Source organism: Mesoplodon mirus (assembly GCF_964341445.2).
Source record: "Mesoplodon mirus genome assembly, chromosome: 4".
NCBI classification, from domain to species: domain Eukaryota; kingdom Metazoa; phylum Chordata; class Mammalia; order Artiodactyla; family Ziphiidae; genus Mesoplodon; species Mesoplodon mirus.
In genome coordinates, this window is record NC_138979.1 from 162,170,177 (window position 1) to 162,186,999 (window position 16,823).

The 16,823-nt window shown below is 39.2% G+C and overlaps 1 protein-coding gene across 1 annotated transcript in view; it reads left to right on the plus strand.

The window, feature by feature from the left end:
• The window catches only part of GPATCH2L (G-patch domain containing 2 like), a 56,898-nt gene extending 45,412 nt beyond the window's left edge, over positions 1-11,486 (plus strand). The window contains exon 10 of the mRNA XM_082618547.1: positions 11,451-11,486. Coding sequence (XP_082474673.1) covers positions 11,451-11,461 — 11 coding nt within the window. The 3' untranslated portion in view covers positions 11,462-11,486. The remainder of the gene's footprint in view (positions 1-11,450) is intronic.
• The last annotated feature ends 5,337 nt before the right edge of the window (positions 11,487-16,823 follow it).

Consider the following 16,823-nt stretch of genomic DNA (forward strand, 5'->3'; position numbering starts at 1 on the left):
AATTATATGTTTTATATACCTTTTCATCTCTGACCCTGAAGTCTGTGCTTTTTCACTGTGTCTTACAGCTTTCTTGAGTTTGAATCCCTATATTCCACTATCAACAGTCTTTTAGTCATCTGTACTTTTGCTCTAACACAGACAGGAAATTAGGTGTGTGGTAATGAAAATCCTGGTAGGGTGGCAGTTTAGTCAATAGCGAAGGAGCCATATGGATTTATTTACTTTCATGTTTGGTATACAGCACAATACATTATCACTGTTTTAATGTCTTGTAGAGTGCTAATATTTTACCATTCAAGAAATTTCTAATTAAGTTTTCAAGTTAAAACTTAAGGTTTTCTAGGCAAAACTGGTTCCTAGAAACCAAAATAATGGTTATCTTCAGTGGGAGGTAGTGACCAGAGGAGGACATAAAAAAGTCTTCTGGGGGGGGGGAAAAAAAGTCTTCTGGGATGCTGGAAATGCTTTATATCAAGAACTTGGTGGGGATTACATGAGTGTATACACATGTAAAGATTCACTGAGCTGCACATTTACATACATACAGGTATGTTATCCTTAAATGAAAAAGGGGGGATAATTATGTATTTATATCAGCAAGAATACTGGATGTCTATAGGTATTTTTCTTTGAAGTTAAGAGAAGATAATTAAATGTAATTATTAATCATAGGAAATAATACTTTGTGTATTTTAATACATTTTGGGGTGAATTGCTCTGGTTAAAAAGGGCGTATCTGCTTGTAGGACCTATCAGAAATACCTATGGTTATTTTCTTGATGATGGTGAATTCACTCTGAGGGAATTGAGCATATCATAAATTATTTTATTTTCTTCAGGAAATACTATATATTATATAGATCAGAGTAATTGATACCTGAGTAAAGAGTAGACCTCAGACAGATAGGAACTCTTATTTCTTTAACTTTACTTAGTAAGTTTCAGCATACTCTGAAATTGACCTGTTTGAGCTTCTGTTTGGAATGGTTGCTTGACAGTGGTTCGTACTGAACATTCTTAATCATGGGTCTGATGATTGTAGTAAGTTTTTCTTAGTGATTTTCACATGGCCATGCTCTGAGCTGAACATTTTACATGAATTATTTCACTTAACCTTTGCAACAACTTTATAAGGCAGATGCTGTTTTTATTCCCAGTTTACACATGGGAAAATTAAGGCTTAGAGAGGTTAAATCACTCACTGAGGTTATATGGTTGGTAAATTGTAGAGCCAGGATCAGACCAATTTCCCTATGACTCTTGAGCTGCCCTCTTAAACACTGCAGGTGTTTGGTCTTGTATACGACAGAATTGGTTCCAAACCATGACTCCATGTCAAAACCCAGATCCTCATCCAGTCTATGGAATTGGAAGCAATAAAACACAGTTGCCCCTCTTTATCCTTTTGTTCTTTTTTTCCCCCTTAATATCTAGCTCTATTTTTAGCTTTTAGTTGTTTATAAGAGAAGAGCTGTTGAGAAGTTCATAATCCTTATTCCATATTCAAATCAGGAAATGTACTGGGAGGTATTAAACAAGACTTGAGTGTTCAGCATTTCCCCTACTGAGCCCAGCTCCTCTCACTTGTTGACTCAGGCCTGCTTCACTGAACATTTTTTTTGTTTTCTATCCGCAACCTGAGTGCCCCATGGAGGTGAAGGACACAGCCCGAGCCCGCGCCATCAGTCAGTAGAACAAATGGGCTTGCTCTGCCTAACGTCGGGCCATCTCGGATTCCACCTCTTTTATAGAAATGAGTGATGAAGAGAGGTGCGTTCCGCTTTGCCGCTGTATTAATACACATCAGGGGCCAGCTCCTGCCATTAAATCATGCTCCCGCATACATCTGTTATCGGACTCTTCACCAGTGTGATGAACAAGACTGCAGATAGAGGCTTCCTTGTGTCATTCTTTATAGGATTTTCCTAAAAGAATAAATAGCCCAGATCTCTGCCAACACTCTCTCCTGTCACTGTGATGAATTCAGCTTCTTTCTTAAACATGCAGCCACAAATCTTTTCCCTTTTCCCCTCCCCCACTTGTGGAAAGTTTTAAGTTGAAATTGACTGCATTTAAAGATACTAATAAGGCTAGAAAGGTGAAGAGCAAAAGGGAATAACATGCCTTCCTGTCTTTTTGTACTAATATTAACAAAGGCCAGGAAATAGGACCTTTTCATAGGGTCACTAGGTAGATCCATCTTGAAAGTGTAGCACCTCCATTTTCTTCATTTTACCTCCACTCCCCTTCCCTCTACGGCTTTATAACATGCAGGTGCCTGGTGTACAGAGCCACCCCTGGATCCTAGTGAGTAGCTGTGTTAACCTGCTTTCCCGGTCGATACACCAGAACAGGGAATGCCCAGCAATGTCCCCCTCATGCCGAAGTGAACCAGCTGTCATATATGTTCTGAAAGATTGTAACTGGAAGAGAAGAAAGGGTTATTTTCTCTAAAATTTGAGAGGCTTAAGTAGTTATAAGAAGCATAAGGAACTCAGATGAAAACAAGACTTCTTTTCCTTGAGATGATTTTCTTCATTAGAATGGCAAATCAGAGCTTTGGGTGTGCAAATCCCATTCCTTCAAAAAGTAGACACATGGCTGTAGGTGAAGGAGAATTGGGATAATAAGATATTCTGTTAAGAGCCCTGACTTTTTTTTTTTTTTTTTTTTTTTTTGGTGGGATCTTACTTCCCTGACCAGGGATTGAATCCGTGCCCTCTGCAGTGGAGGCACGGAGTCCTAACCACTGGACCGGCAGGGAATTCCCACGAGCCCTGACTGTTTTGGCCATCGCAAGAGCCATTTCTGACCTTCTTCACCCTGGGATAGGATATGTGTCCTTAGAAGGGTACCCAAGAGTTAACCTGTTAATTAGTTACGTAAGATTTCAGATACCAGGCCAGCAATGCTAGCGATGCATTCACAAGGGCAGGAATTTTTACCTGTCTTGCTCACTGCTGTACCCCACAGCATCTAAAAAATAATGCTCCACACATAGAACAGTCTCTAGATATTTGTTGTATGAATAAATGAATAGAATCTTAAAGATGAAACAGAGTGATTCTCAATATTATTCTAATCCTGTGATTGGATTCAGTAGTAGTTCCATTTCAGGTTGGCCCTTGTCTCAGGAGTCATAGGGCAGATTCTTATTGCCTGCTGTGCCTTTTAATTAAGTTTAAATGTTTTCTAAAGTTAAAAACGTTTTTTGAATAAATATTGAATGGCCACAAAAGAACATTTATAGAAAATGTATAAGATATAAAGAAAACCAATACAGCAACTATCCATATACCCACCATCCACTTTAAGAAAAGGAACATCACCTTTAAATTTTTCTTCCCACTCTCCTCAGAGGTAACCATTATCCTGATATATATTTTTGGTTAATCATTTGTCATTCTTTGTTTTTTTCAACTAGTTTTGACAGACATATGTATCTCTAAGCAGTATATTGTCTAGTTTTGCATGTTTTTGAACCTTGTGTAAATGGAATGTTGTATTTTATAAGTTACAAGTTTCACCCATTTATGTTCTTGAGATTCATTCAGGTCTTATCCTACCAGAGTCTATTCATTTTCTTACTTCCATATGTATGGTATTCCATTTTGTCAGTTGACAGATATAATACAATTAACTGTTCTTGATGAACATTTCAATCATATTCTTATGCTGTTTTACGCTATTGTGAAAAGTACTGCACCATTCTTCAGGAGAACATATGCAAAAGTTTCTCTTGGCCATTTCACAGCTCTTAAGATAGCTATATCAAAAAAAAAAAAGTTGTTGTTTGAAGGATGTGGAGAAATTGAAAACCTTGTGCATTGCTGGTGGGAATGTAAAATAGTGCAGCCACTGTGGAAAAAGATATGGTAGTTCCTCAAAAATTTAAACATAAAACTACCATGTGATCCATGGTAGTTCTTCTGGATATATACCCAAAAGAATTGAAAGCAAAGATTCAAATAGATATTTGTACACCCATGTTCATAGCAGCATTATTGACAGTAGCCAAAAAGTAGAAACAACCCAAATGTTCATCACTGGATGAATGGATAAATAAAATGTGGTATATACATTCAATAGGTTATTATTCAGTCTGAAAGCCTTCATTATAAGAATGAAATTATGAATGTTACAACATGGATGAAGACAACATGTTAAGTGAAATAAGCCAAACACAAAAAGGATGAATACTGTATGATTCCACTTCTAAGAGGTACCTAAAACAATCCAATTTATAGAAACAGAAAGTAGAATGGTGGTTGCCAGGGGCTGCGGGAGGAAGAGAATGTGGAGTTATTGTTTAATGGGTAGACAGTTTCCATTTGGGATGATGAAAAAGTTCTGGACATGGATGGTGGTAATGGTTGTGCAACAGTGTGAATATACTAAATGCTACTGAACAGTATGCTTAGAAATTATTAGAATGGTACATTTCATATATATATTTTACCGTCATTAAAAAATATGTAGCAAAACAGTTTTTCTAACAGTTTTTTTGTTTTGGTTTGGTTTTTTTAACATCTTTATTGGAGTATAATTGCTTTACAATGGTGTGTTAGTTTCTGCTGTATCACAAAGTGAATCAGCTATACTTATACATATATCCACATATCCCCTCCCTCTTGCATCTCCTTCCCACCCTCCCTATCCCACCCCTCTACGTGCTCACAAAGCACCAAGCTGATCTCCCTGTGCTATGCAGCTGCTTCCCACTAGCTATATATTTTACTTTTGGTGGTGTATATGGGTCCATGCCACTCTCTCACTTCGTCCCAGCTTCCCCTTCCCCCTCCCCATGTCTTCAAGTCCATTCTCTACATCTGCATCTTTATTCCTGTCCTGCCCCTAGGTTCTTCAGAACCTTTTTTTTTTTTAGATTCCATATATATGTGTTAGCATACTGTATTTGTTTTTCTCTTTCTTAGAGTCTGCAGAATCTAGGTCCATCCACCTCACTACAAATAACTCAATTTCGTTTCTTTTTATGGCTGAGTAATATTCCATTGTATATATGTGCCACATCTTCTTTATCCATTCATCTGTCGATGGACACTTAGGTTGCTTCCATGTCCTGGCTATTGTAAATAGTGCTGCAATGAACATTGTGGTACATGACTTCTTTTTTTTTTTTTCTGTGGTACGCGGGCCTCTCACTGTTGTGGCCTCTCCTGTTACGGAGCACAGGCTCCAGATGCGCAGGCTCAGCGACCGTGGCTCGTGGGCCCAGCCGCTCCGCGGCACGTGGGATCTTCCCAGACTGGGGCACAAACCCGTGTCCCCTGCATCGGCAGGCAGACTCTCAACCACTGCGCCACCAGGGAAGCCCCATGACTCTTTTTGAATTATGGTTTTCTCAGGGTATATGCCCAGTAGTGGGATTGCTGTGTCGTATGGTAGTTCTATTTTTAGTTTTTTAAGGAACCTCCATACTGTTCTCCATAGTGGCTGTGTCAGTTTACATTCCCACCAACAGTGAAAGAGGGTTCCCTTTTCTTGATACCCTCTCCAACATTTATTATTTGTAGACTTTTTGATGATGGCCATTCTGACTGGTGTGAGGTGATACCTCATTGTAGTTTTGATTTACATTTCTCTAATGATTAGTGATGTTGAGCATCCTTTCATGTGTTTGTTGGCAATCTGTATATCTTCTCTGGAGAAATGTCTATTTTGGTCTACTGCCCATTTTTGGATTGGTTGTTTTTTTGATATTGAGCTGCATGAGCTGCTTGTATACTTAGGAGATTAATCCTTTGTCTGTTGCTTCATTTGCAAATACCTTCTCCCATTCTGAGGGTTGTCTTTTTGTCTTGTTTATGGTTTCCTTTGCTGTGCAAAGGCTTTTAAGTTTCATTAGGTCCCATTTGTTTATTTTTGTTTTTATTTCCGTTACTCTAGGAGGTGGGTCAAGAAGGATCTTGCTGTGATTTATGTCATAGTGTTCTGCCTATGTTTTCCTCTAAGAGTTTTATAGTGTCTGGCCTTACATTTAGGTCTTTAATCCATTTTCAGTTCACTTTTGTGTATTGTGTTAGGAAGTGTTCTAATTTCATTCTTTTACATGTAGCCGTCCAGTTTTCCCAACACCACTTATTGAAGAGGCTGTATTTTCTCCATTGTATATTCTTGCCTCCTTTGTCAAAGATAAGGTTACCCTATGTGTGTGGGTTTATCTCTGGGCTTTCTATCCTGTCCCATTGATATGTATTTCTGTTTTTGTGCCAGTACCATACTGTCTTGATTACTGTCGCTTTGTAATATAGTCTCAAGTCAGGGAGCCTGATTCCTCCAGCTCCATTTTTCTTTCTCAAGATTGTTTTGGCTCTTAGGTGTCTTTTGTGTTTCCATACAAACTGTAAAATGTCTTGTTCTAGTTCTGTGAAAAATGCCATTGGTAATTTGATAGGGATTGCAATGAATCTGTAGATTGCTTTGGGTAGTGTAGTCATTTTCATAATGTTGATTCTTCCAATCCAAGAACACGGTATATCTCACCCTCTGTTTGTATCATCTTTAATTTCTTTCATCAGTGTCTTACAGTTTTCTGCATACAGGTCTTTTGCCTCCTTAGGTAGGTTTATTCCTAGGTATTTTATTCTTTTGTTGCAGTGGTAAATGGGAGTGTTTCCTTAAGTTGTTTTTCAGATTTTTCATAATTAGTGTATAGGAATGCAAGAGATTTCTGTGCATTAATTTTGTATCCTGCTACTTTACCAAATTCACTGATTAGCTCTAGTAGTTTTCTGGTAGCATCTTTAGGATTCTCTATGTATATAGTATCATGTCATCTGCAAACAGTGACAGTTTTACTTTTTCTTTTCTGATTTGGATTCCTTTTATTTCTTTTTCTTCTCTGATTGCTATGGCTAAAACTTCCAAAACTATGTTGAGTGAGAGTGGGCAACCTTGTCTAGTTCCTGATCTTAGTGGAAATGGTTTCAGTTTTTCATCATTGAAAACAATGTTGGCTGTGGGTTTGTCATATATGCCCTTTGTTATGTTGAGGTAAGTTCCCTCTATGCCTACTTTCTGGAGGGTTTTTATCATAAATCGGTGTTGAATTTTGTCAAAAGCTTTTTCTGCATCTATTGAGATGATCATATAGTTTTGTTTTGTTTTGTTTTTTGCGGTCCGCAGGCCTCTCATTGTTGTGGCCTCTCCCGTTGCAGAGCACAGGCACTGGACGTGCAGGCTCAGTGGCCATGGCTCACGGGCCTAGCCGCTCCGCGGCATGTGGGATCTTCCCGGACCGGGGCACAAACCCGTGCCCCCTGTATCAGCAGGCGGACTCTCAACCACTGCGCCACCAGGGAAGCCCCAATCATATAGTTTTTATCCTTCAGTTTGTTAATATGGTTTATCACATTGATTGATTTGCGTATATTGAAGAATCCTTGCATTCCTGGGATAAACCCCACTTGATCATGGTGTATGATCCTTTTAATGTGTTGTTGGATTCTGTTTGCTAGTATTTTGTTGAGGATTTTTACATCTATGTTCATCAGTGTTAGCGGCCTGTAGTTTTCTTTTTTTGTGACATCTTTGTCTGGTTTTGGCATCATGGTGATGGTGGCCTCGTAGAATGAGTTTGGGAGTGTTCCTCCCTCTGCTATATTTTGGGAGAGTTTGAGAAGGATAGGTGTTAGCTTTTCTCCAAATGTTTGATAGAATTCGTCTGTGAAGCCATCTGGTCCTGGGATTTTTTTTGTTGGAAGATTTTTAATCACAGTTTCAATTTCAGTGCTTGTGATTGGTCTGTTTATATTTTCTATTCCTGGTTCAGTCTTGGCAGGTTGTGCATTTCTAAGAGTTTGTCCATTTCTTCCAGGTTGTCCATTTTGTTGGCATAGAGTTGCTTGTAGTAATCTCTCATGATCTTTTGTATTTCTGCAGTGTCAGCTGTCACTTATCCTTTTTCATTTCTAATTCTGTTGATTTGACTCTTTTCCCTTTTTTTCTTGATGAATCTGGCTAATGGTTTATCAATTTTATCTTCTCAAAGAACCAGCTTTTAGTTTTATTGATCTTTGCTATTGTTTCCTTCACTTCTTTTTCATTTATTTCTGATCTGATTTTTATGATTTCTTTCCTTCTGCTAACTTTGGGATTTTTTTGTTCTTCTTTCTCTAATTGCTTTAGGTGTAAGGTTAGGTTGTTTATTTGAGATGTTTCTTGAGGTAGGATTGTATTGCTATAAACTTCCCTCTTAGAACTGCTTTTGCTGCATCCCATAGGTTTTGGGTTGTCGTGTTTTCATTGTCATTTGTTTCTAAGTTTTTTGATTTCCTCTTTGATTTCTTCAGTGATCTCTTGGTTATTTAGTAGCGTATTGTTTAGCCTCCTTGTGTTTGCATTTTTTACAGTTTTTTTTCCTGTAATTGATATCTAGTCTCATAGCATCGTGGTCAGAAAAGATACTTGATATGATTTCAATTTTCTTAAATTTACCAAGGCTTGATTTGTGACCCAAGATATGATCTATCCTGGAGAATGTTCCATGAGCACTTGAGAAGAAAGTGTATTCTGTTTTTGGATGGAATGTCCTATAAATATCAATTAAGTCCATCTTGTTTAATGTGTCATTTAAAGCTTGTGTTTAATTATTTATTTTCATTTTGGATGATCTGCCCATTGGTGAAAGTGGAGTGTTAAAAGTCCCCTCCTGTGATTGTGTTACTGTTGCTTTCCCCTTTTATGGCTGTTAGCATTTGCCTTATGTATTGAGGTGCTCCTATGTTGGGTGCATAAATATTTACAATTGTTATATCTTCTTCTTGGATTGATTCCTTGATCATTATGTACTGTTCTTCTTTGTCTCTTGTAATAGTCTTTATTTTAAACTCTATTTTGTCTGATATGAGAATTGCTACTCCGGCTTTCTTTTGATTTCCATTTGCATGGAATATCTTTTTCCATCCTCTCATTTTCAGTCTGTATGTGTGCCTAGGTCTGAAGTGGGTTTCTTTTAGACAGCGTATATGGGTCTTGTTTTTGTGTCCATTCAGCAAGTTTTTGTCTTTTAGTTGGAACATTAATCCATTTACATTTAAGGTAATTATCGATATGTATGCTCCTGTTACCATTTTCTGAATTGTTTTGTGTTCGTTATTGTAGGTCTTTCCATTCTCTTGTGTTTCCTGCCTAGAGAAGTTCCTTTAGCATTTGCTGTAAAGCTGGTTTGGTGGTGCTGAATTCTCTTAGCTTTTGTGTGTCTGTAAAGGTTTTAATTTCTCCATCGAATCTGAATGAGATCCTTTCTGGGTAGAGTAATCTTGGTTGTAGGTTTTTCCCTTTCATCCTCTAAATATGTCCTGCCACACCCTTCTGCCTCACCCAGTTTCTGCTGAACGATCAGCTGTTAACCTTATGGGGATTCCCTTATATGTTATTTGTTGCTTTTCCCTTGCTGCTTTTAATATTTTTTCTTTGTATTTAATTTTTCATAGTTTGATTTATATGTGTCTTGGCATGTTTCTCCTTGGATTTATCCTTTATGGGACTCTCTGCACTTCCTGGACTTGATTGACTATTTCCTTTCCCATATTAGGGAAGTTTTGAACTATAATCTTTTCAAGTATTTTCTCAGTCCCTTTCTTTTTCTCTTCTTCTGGGACCCCCTATAATTCAAATGTTGGTGCATTTAATGTTGTCCCAGAGGTCTCTGAGACAGTCCTCAATTATTTTCATTCTTTTTTTCTTTATTCTCTTCTGCGGTAGTTATTTCCACTGTTTTATCTTCCAGGTCACTTATCCGTTCTTTGGCCTCAGTTATTCTGCTATTGATTCCTTCTAGAGAACTTTTAATTTCATTTATTGTGTTGTTCATCATTGTTTGTTTGCTCTTTAGTTCTTCTAGGTCCTTGTTTAAACATTTCTTTTCTCCATTCTATTTACAAGATTTTCGATCATCTTTACTGTCATTACTCTGAATTCTTTTTGAGGTAGACTGCCTATTTCCTCTTCATTTGTTTGGTCTGGTGGGTTTTTACCTTGCTCCTTCATCTGCTGTGTATTTCTCTGTCTTCCCTTTTTTTTTTTTTTTTTTGCGGTACGCGGGCCTCCCACCGCTGTGGCCTCTCCCGTTGCGGAGCACAGGCTCCAGACGCGCAGGCTCAGCGGCCACGGCTCATGGGCCCAGCCGCTCTGCGGCATGTGGGATCCTCCCAGACCGGGGCACGAACCCGTGTCCCCTGCATCGGCAGGCAGACTCTCAACTACTGCGCCACCAGGGAAGCCCTCTGTCTTCTCATTTTGCTTAACTTACTGTGTTTGGGGTCTCCTCTTCACAGGCTGCAGGTTCGTATTTCCCATTGTTTTTGGTGTCTGCCCCCAGTGGGTAACGTTGGTTCCGTGGAATGTGTAGGCTTCCTGTTGGAGGGGACTGGTACCTGTGTTCTGATGGATGAGGCTGGATCTTGTCTTTCTGGTGGGCAGGACTGTCCGGTGGTGTGTTTTGGGGGTGTTTGTGACCTTATTATGATTTTAGGCAGCCTCTCTGCTAATGGGTGGGGTTGTGTTCCCGTCTTGCTAGTTGTTTGGCATGGGGTATCCAGCACTGCAGCTTGCTGGTCGTTGAGTGGAGCTGAGTCTTAGAGTTGAGATGGACATCTCTGGGAGAACTCTCGCCGATTGATATTACAAGGGGCCAGGAGGTCTCTGGTGGACCAGTGTCCTGAACTCAGCTCTCCCACCTCAGAGGCTCAGGTCTGACACCCGGCTGGAGCACCAAGACCCAGTTCTTGGAGAAGGGGCCCTTGCAATTTCTAAGGAGCAAGGTTTCTTTGTAACTGCTGTGTCCATGAGATCACATAGAAAGTTCTCATTTTCTGAAGGAAATGTATCCAGAGAAGCAGATGGCACAATTTCCATAGTGTAATTCCTCTTCTTTGGATAGGACTCCTCAAAAAGGTAACAGGCCAAGAATCTAGGATAGTTTTTCACCATGGTTGATGACCATCTAGTAATGGTAGGTATAGTTTTATGGTATTATTTTCACTTAAATAGGAGTGGATGAGCATGTGTGTGAGAGAAATAGAGAGAGAGAGAGAGATTTGGGTGGTGATGTCAGATGTATTTCTTGCTGCTATGGTTGAGGTTCCAAAATGTTTGAAAGCCACTACCCTCTAAAAACTCTTGTGTATGTGCCATGGAGTTAATAGCTTTCAAGGTTTTTTTTTTTTCTTTCTGAAATTTATGTTTGAATGTTGGGTATACCTGTAAATCTGAAATAAACCCTTGGGTGCACTCTGATATAATCTAATCTTTTTCATGAAGAAAAAGAAAGTATTGGTCATGACCCAGTACATTGATTTTGTGACACATAATTTGAAAATTACTTTTCTAGCTTATATTCCTGGGAATGGAATTATTGTGACAGGATAAAAGTGAAACTTTTTAAGATTTTGCTCTATTTTAGTGTCTATATTTGTTTTCAACAGAGGGGGTATGATGGTGGTTTGTACTGCTCTGCTCAGGGGGCATTTGGAAATGTGAGGACAGTGTTTGGTTGTCACAATGGCTGGAATGCTTTTGGCATTCAGGGACAGGGTCCAGAATGGTAAGTGTCCTAAAAAAATAGGACAGCCCTGCACAAGCAATGATTATCCTGTCCAGAATGTCTTAATGTGCTTGTTGAAAAACCATGGGCTTGGTTGTGTGATTTTTCTACCATTTGCCTTATTATTCAGTATTTATTGGTGACACCGTCATATTGGAGGCATAGTATGTTATAGAAAGAGCAGAGGGCTTGGAGTCCAGTATATGAGTCTGAGTCTTGCTACTTAACCAGCCCGGTTGTGTCCCTGAACAAATTACCCGCTTTCTCTATGCCTCAGTTTTCTGATCCAGGAAATGGAGATGACGATACCTACTTGTAAGAGTTTGCATTAAGAAATAAGATTATAAGTATACATTGTTTACACAGTACAGTGCCTGGCTTAATAAGTGATTATTACTACATTATGAATTTGTACGACTGAATTTATTCATTTGTTCAGTTAAACCCATTTTCTGAGGTGGAGAAATACAGTACTTATCTTACTTAAATCTTGCCTTTATTTTTTGGTTTAAAAAAAAAAGAAACTTTATGTGGCCACTTGGTTTAATAGGACATGAAGTATAAGGATTAAGAAAGTTTTGTGTTGACATCTCTCTCATTCTAATTTGTCTCCTTTTGACTTTTTTCCTCCTTACTTTTATTGGAACACCCTTACCAGTTCACATGGATGCAGTGGAGCCAACCATACCAGCATCACAGGCCCCCAAATCTCCGAACTCTGAGTGGTTGGTCAAGACCTCTGCTGTAGAGAAAAACACTGACTCAACTGCAGCTACATTTTTTAAAATGCCACAAGAAAAGAGCCCTGGATACAGCTAGACAGCAGAATTTCACCCACCAAGAGCTGACTAGATGTTGTTGAAACAAATATTAGACTTCGTATTATATTGTCTTGCATATATTAATTGACATTCCCAGTCCTTTCGCCACCAGGACTGACTCCTCTTCAAAGAAGTGGACTCTTTCTCTTAGAAAATCATCTTGTGAAAATCTTTTTTTTTTTAATTGTAAAATATTAGGACAGCAATTTTTTTAAAAAAGGTCCTCCTATGCTGTATTTGTTACATTGCTATTGCTGTCCCAACAGTTACCTACAGCTCTGTTTACAGAGCTGTTGCTGTTTTGCAGGTATGTCTTTTTTCTTGAAGAACTAGTAACTGCTTTTGCATATTTTTTGTGTAGAGCTTTTAATACCATTTGAGGAAGTTTCAAATTTGCAGCCAGTTCCAGACAAAGTTAAACACAGATTTAAGATCTGTGTGTGGAATTGTTTGCAGGAGATAAGGCTTGCCTTTGAGCCTGGTCTTGATTCAAGCAGAGTGCCAATAAGATAAATCCACCAGGTACTCAATTTGGAGCCTCAGAAGAGACTACCAGCAGCATGGGCCTTGGAAACTTACTCCATTTTTCTAGATGTCCTGTTGGAATCGCCAGCAGCTGCATTGTACTTTGCCTCATCTCCACAGTCTGTGTTCTACTGAAAGAGGACCTATATATATATACACATACAGATTGGTGTCATGAAGAAGGTGCTTTAGGTGTACAGCAAATTTAAAACAGTGGATTGTGTCTTAATACTTCATGTTGCGGTGTAAGCCTTTATGTACTAAACAAGACTTTTATTGTTAGTATTATAGGTCAGTAACCTGTAGCAGAAATTCATACTCTATTATAATAATGGCTTTTTGAGGCCATACTTTGGGGAGGAAGAATGTCTTTTTGACATGCCTTTATATTTGGTATGTTTATGATGGCTCAGCTGCATGAAGAGTTATATATACAGCCATGCTTCAAGTTGGATGCTCCTTTGTCAAAATGAGGAATAAGTGACTGCCTAGAGCTTCTGAAGAAGAGCCACCCTTTCTAAAAAAGTATTATCAAGATTGTCTGTCGTTAAGGGACCTGGTTGGCAGAAGGGCCCTTTTTTGTACAAATTGAATGCTTTTACTTTGAGATACACAGAAGCCATTCTCAAGTGTCCGTTGCTCTTGTGACATTCTAGAGGAACTCCCACCCCTGCACCTGGTAGGACAGAGCCTCCTGTCTTTCCCTGAAGCGCAGTTGTCCTTCTTTCTCACACAGAATTTAATGGTGGGCCGCTCTGTCGTATTCCTTTAAAAATTGTTGTCCTTATCAGTGGTAGCTCCAGAATGTCCTTGTCAGTGGTGTGGGTGTGAATCTGCTGGGAAAGGGGGACTGGAAGCTAAGTTTACATAGTACTTCATGTAAGACTGAGAACATGGCAGTTGTCCACAACAAGGAATATGGTGGAGGGAGGGGCGGGTGGAGATTACGGCATGAGGAGTAGTGCTAAAGCCAGCCCAGCATCCCTGGGAGCCGCCCAGATTCTTGTGCAGTAGCGAGTGTACTTCCCTTCCTAAGGCTGCACCCATAGCAGAATAGAAAACATGATGTCTGTTGAATATAAAGTGGTTATACTCAGTTGTTGTAGTGATGAAGGTATCTTTTTGTTGTAATATGTGCATTCTTACTTAGTCCCCATAGTGTCCCGAGGCACACATTTCTAACATAATTTGTTGGATTTAAGGGAGAAATTCATGAACATAATAATTTTATTTTCTTTGCACTAAGCTCCATGGCTCATTCAGAGATCAGTCCTGTGATCATGGCCTGTTAAGACCTCTGTAGTTCGGGTAGCATCTTTTTCTTCATGACATGTAGCCTAATAATTCTCCTTTCTACCTGTGATTAAAAATCACTTGTATGTACAACTTTATTTACCTTTTAAACAAACATCTATGATGTAAAGGTAGGTGATTACTACCATTTTATAGAGCCAAGAACAGTCTTAGTGACTTGCCCCAAATCTCATCATCAAGTCAAGACTAAAATCCCAGACTTAAAGTCCCAGACTTACAGACTTTCTTGGCCCTGGGTTATAATCGTTTGATTGTCATTGATAGACCTGAGTCACTCTGAGACTCGTATTTTTGAAACAGTATGCCAGATAAACAGAATGTTTATCATCTTTCTTGATCAAGCTTTCCTACATATTTTGAATACTTTCAACGGGGAGCAACCCCAAATGCCATATCTGTAATAAGTAGGAGAGAAAATTCATTGTCTAAGAGAATAGCCATTAAGCACACAAATATTTTTCCAATACAGGGTTGTAAATTGTGCTCCTTATTTTAAGCTGCTGCACGAGCATGCTTACAGAATTATTCACCAACTTATTCTGCTTGTTTTTTATGAGTCCATTCCAGAGGAATACTCTTAGAATCAAGTGTATTTTGAATCTTAAATTTTAAATTTCCTTTTTATATGGCAAAGTGTATAATGTCATAAATTAAGAAAAATCTGTTACCTTTCAACAAAAGGTATAATTTCAAAATCGGGTTTTGAAATCTGTTGAAAAAAAATTGTAGCTTGACTTCTTTTGAGGATAATCATTGAGCTCACTTGTGTTTGATCTGCTCAAAAGTAATAACCGAAGCAGAGCTCCACAGTTCTTCCTAATTTCAGAATTCTGATTTATCCCAGCTTGCTGTCCAGTCTGCCTGTCTAAACCCTAATCTTGGGTATTTTTCACAGTGGGCGAAAACATTATGTACTTGCATGAGCATCATTCATAAAGGATAGTTTTGCTTACGGGTTTAAGGGAATTTGAGATTATTTTTCAGGTGCAGTATTTTAAAGGGAATAACTTCATTTGCATCAAAACTTGTGTTGCTTTTTGGTAAGAACTGTTCAGAAGAGGAAATTAGTAGCTGTTTACATGGTGCCAAGTTTGGAGGGGCAGAGTATGATCTTTATTGAGTGGTGTGTTCTCGATAAATAGGCCTCATTTAGCCTTGAATTCTTTAGAAATCAAATGCAGTTGGAAAGTTCAGATGACAAAGTTTTGCTGGGCTATAGAAACAGGCTGCAAATAAGGCCATTTTGGCAACAAAATGACCAAAAGCTGAAATAAAGCTTCTTAATCTGTGATGCTTATGGCATCCTTTGCTAATAAGTAAAGCTCAATACCTAGGAGAGGTAATTTAAACTACTTCAGAATCCCTAATAGGTGAATCTGACATATCTCTGTACTTTGGAACCAGAAATGCAGTCTAGATCACAGCATAGCAAGTTCTGATGCTAAAAGTACAGGAGCAAAGTTATCATAGCAGTAAGTCATTTAGAGGTGAACGAGTCTCAGAGTGTCACGTGAGGAAGGAGCTAGGTGGCATTGTCATTGCTGGTGTGATGGGTTCTCCACTTCGGCTCCAGGAAAAGGCTCCTGGTGATGCCTGATTCATTTCAAGCCTTTGCTTTATTTTGGCTTCACTACCATGATTCTGAGCCACAAGCTTTTTTATTGCCTGGGGATTAGGCTGTGTAAAAATACAGCATTAGCCGTATTCAGCATTCTGTATATTTGGTGAACCTTACCTGAGCTGGGATGAGAACAGAGTGGCTTTCTCTAGCAGCAGTGGATACAGTCTAGTTGGGGGCATAGCTTATATAGGCTGTATCATGGTTCATGGGATGGTGGGAGGGGTGGCAGAAGCGGTTTGCTCCTGCTGTCAGCTGCTTCCTTTGCTCATGTTTCAGCTGCCCATTTTACTTGTCAGTATTTCCTTACCTCCCTCTCCAGGTGTGACAGTTAGTGTAGTTACTGATCGTGACAGCAATCAGGTTGGGTTCCTACCCCATGAGAAAACTGGCACAGAGGAAAAAAGGTGAGGAAATTGGTGGGTTCTGCTATTAGCACTAAACGCAAGTGGCCCAGACATGCTTTCATTAAGATCACGAAACAGATGAACATCAAGATCACGAAACAGATGAACATCAAATGCCTGGAAATAGCAACGTGGAAAAGAAACAAAGGAAATTGAGTGATCTTGCCGAAGAGTGTGGATTAGAAGGTTTTTAACAAGCCCAGCAAAACAAACTTATGGCCAAAAGAAGAAATTTTTCTGCCACTGCCCTGCACTGCACTTGGTAAAATTGTCAAATGTGGGGAAAAAAAAAATTTCCAAGCACAGTATTGAAGAATGGGGCAGATCCTGAAGATGTTCACCAAGAAAAGGAATCTTGGCAAGGTTCAGACTGGGAAGGCAAGGGGAAGAGAAGGAGATGCTTAGAGCAGGGCTGCTAGGGCCCCGAGATCAACAGCATCCATACATTCTTCCCCGCTTCAGATCTGCTGAATCAGAAACTCTGAGGGTGAGGCCCAGCAGTCTTTTACCAGCGCTCCAGGGGACTTGATGTTTAAGAACTGCAGGCTTTGCCACAGTTAAAAAGAAGT